We start from the raw sequence: 3099 nt of genomic DNA on the forward strand, positions 1-3099 counted from the left end.
AGCGGTGTCTCACCATTTTTAGTAAAGCGATTGATTTCGGCTCCGCATTTCACCAGGCATTCGACAATTTTTTCGTGACCTTCAGAGGAAGCTGCGTAAAGCGGTGTCTGACCATATCTATTTGCGCAATTGATTTCGGCTCCATATTTAATTAAACGTTCGATAACTTTTTGCCGGCCGTAACTGACATTTGCATTAAGCGATTCTTGACCGTTACCACCACTACCATTAATTCCGACATTTACGTATGTTGACACAATATTTACATTTATGTTACAGTTAGAAGAATTTAAATTAGAAGTTCCAAATTCGGCAGGTCAGTTACTGATACATTCTGCATCTTGGAATCGTCTAAATAAGACTTTAAATTTATTAATCCTGAATGGTGTGAAAGTGGACGTTCCGGATAGAAGTGGTCTGCTACCGATTCATTATGCTTGTGGCAATGCCAAATTAGAAGCAGTAGAATTTCTGGTAAAGAATGGTGCGGAAGTCAATGTTCCAGATAAAGATGGTCTGCTGCCCATTCATTATGCATGTAAAAATTTTCTCTTTGGATGGCCAATTATACCATTTTTGAGAGAAAAAGGTGTTAACGTAGATTCCCCAGACCCAAATGGTCGACTGCCGATTCATTATGCCTGTGAATATGGATATGTGACTGAAGTAGAGTCAATAGTAGCGAATGGAGCCAAAGTGGATGCTCCGGATGGAAATGGTCGGCTGTCCATGCATTACGCGTGTTTAAATGACGCTGATTGGTACAGAATTATACCATTTTTGATAGAAAAAGATGCGAAAGTGAATTCTCCAGATGGGGATGGTCGACTACCCATTCACTATGCCTGTGAACATGGAAATTTAGATCTGGTGAAATTCCTTGTAACGAATGGTGCGAAAGTGACGGTTCGGGACGGTGATGGGCACCTGCCGGTGGATTACGCAAGTAAAAATGAAAACTTTTCTAAAGAAATCACTAAATTTTTGACAGAGCAAAATGAAATTCCGTAAGTCTAAAACATCGTACCGAACAAAATAATTACAGAATTAGTCACAAACAAGTATAGTGGTGGAAATACGCAGGTAAAACTTGTCCTCTTTCTATCTTATGCACTTTGTGTGACAAAAAATTACCAAATTTTGAGTATGTCGTCGAAGTTTTTTTGTCAAATTTTTAAATTTATCATCATAATTATTTGTCAGACGAAATCTTGGCAACAGCTAACTTAAACAGATATATAAATGCGCATCATGTGGATGAAAAAAGTATTAGGTGGTATGAGTGTGAGTAGAAGTGTCCATGGACAAGGTATGGGGGCGCAAACTGTCTATATAAAAATGAAATAATTTAAAAATTAAATGTACCCTTTTTTGTGATTGGTTTTTGGAAACTTGATAATAAATTTGTTTTGTAAATTTTAATTTTATTTTAAAAGAAAAAAATTTCCGAAACTACAGTACTTCAAATCTAGATAAAAAGGTGTGTCCTCGCTATGATGGTGTGATAAACTCTGGATGCGTAGATCCCTCTGATGGATGGTAATCGGAGTGAAAATAATACGAGCGACCTCCTTTAACACTTTATTCCATTGCTCTATTTTACCGCATTCGTTACCATGGAACTATTGACCGTCCTGGTTCGATCTTTTGTGTCCCGTATATAGGGTCGACTTTACTTAACACCAGTCAAACGTGTTTATTGAATGGTGAGGTGTAAAGTGGCAGAATGACACATTTTACATTTGGTAAAGTACCCATCTTCCTAGGTTAGATAAGCGAAATCTGCAATTATTCTAGGTGTTTGACTTGCAGAGGGACAGTGTGAAGAAAGCAAGAAGCTAAGAGAAAGAGATAGTTAAGTTGGGAAAGATAGAAAGAAGGGTTGTAATGTTCCGATTGGAGCGTCGACAAAGAACAGAAAGAAAGGGAATGGAGGTCGTTTTAGACAACAACACAACCGTAAAAAGAACAATAATATGAAAATTAAGCATTATCCAAAGTAATTTAATAAATTTAAATTAAAATTGAGAAAATCAGGCAACCAATTATACATATTTTAGATAACAAGTTATGATCTCCACCCACAAGTAAATAAAAAAAAGAAAAATTAAAAAAAAAAGAAATGTGGTGTCGTAGGACACCAGGTAGGAACGAAGTTCCTTCGGTTAATGTAGAATCGACACAATTTGCAAAAAAAACGTGCTCAATTTTATGTAGGTTTTCTTGATTTTTCTCTTAAATTTTGCTGATTAGTTTTTATTTAAGTACAGGAAAGTATTTAGGAAATTCAGTATTTTAGGAAATAATAAATTACGTAAAATAAAAAAAAAATCGTAATTCAAATTATCAACTAAAATTATCAACTAAAATAACAAAATATGACTCTTTATTTTTGTTTGACAACATAAAATTACATAGAAATAGAAATAATTACAAAAAAAAGTTTATTATTATTATTATTATAAGTATTTCTGTTTGACAACATAAAATTACATAGAAAAAATAGAAATAATTACAAAAATAAACTTTTATTATTATTATAAGTAATTCTTTTTAATCAGTCTCGTCATTAAATTCCATTGCTGAAACTATTGGCTTGTGGTAACTAAAATATGATACATATGTTTGTGATTCTATTTTATGCAAATACCTCGAAAAAACAGCATCAATAGTAGTACCGTATCTCGTTGTCGATTCTTTTGGATTGTTATTTATATGTAATTTAAATTTTTCTAAAAGAAATGTTCTTAGTGGTTCTGATTTTTCATCTGCAAAATTGATATTAAAGTCTCCAAATAAAACCATCGGAAGCTGATGGAAGTTTCCACCAAGTATATCAGGAACCTCATCAGTATATTCTATCAGCGCTCGATGGATGAAATCTTTCACATCTTCAATTTTTGTATTTGGTGAAATGTAGACTATTACCATGACAATTTCAACTCCGTTGTTCGTTTTACATATAGCTGAACAAATGTCTCCAACTCCTGTACGTCTAACATTCACATCGCCAGTATTTTTTAAGATTATGTCCATATTTGGTGTTAAAATATTAGTAGTGTCATTGCTATTTTGATAGATAGCAACTCCACCTGTACG

General features: G+C 33.6%; 1 protein-coding gene across 1 annotated transcript; it reads left to right on the forward strand.

Annotated features, from left to right (window-relative positions):
* Positions 1-270: 270 nt before the first annotated feature.
* LOC135137940 (putative ankyrin repeat protein RF_0381) lies at positions 271-1011 on the forward strand. The gene has a single exon (XM_064067720.1). The coding sequence runs from the start codon at positions 271-273 to the stop codon at positions 1009-1011; it is 741 nt and encodes a 246-aa protein (XP_063923790.1).
* The last annotated feature ends 2088 nt before the right edge of the window (positions 1012-3099 follow it).

Source organism: Zophobas morio, unplaced genomic scaffold (assembly GCF_036711695.1).
Source record: "Zophobas morio isolate AGI-343-1 ecotype UQ-CSIRO unplaced genomic scaffold, CSIRO_AGI_Zmor_V1 ptg000030l, whole genome shotgun sequence".
NCBI lineage: Eukaryota > Metazoa > Arthropoda > Insecta > Coleoptera > Tenebrionidae > Zophobas > Zophobas morio.

Coding starts and splice junctions, on each gene's coding strand:
- LOC135137940 (XM_064067720.1), top strand. CDS start 271: ATGTTACAGTTAGAAGAATTTAAATTAGAAGTTCCAAATTCGGCAGGT.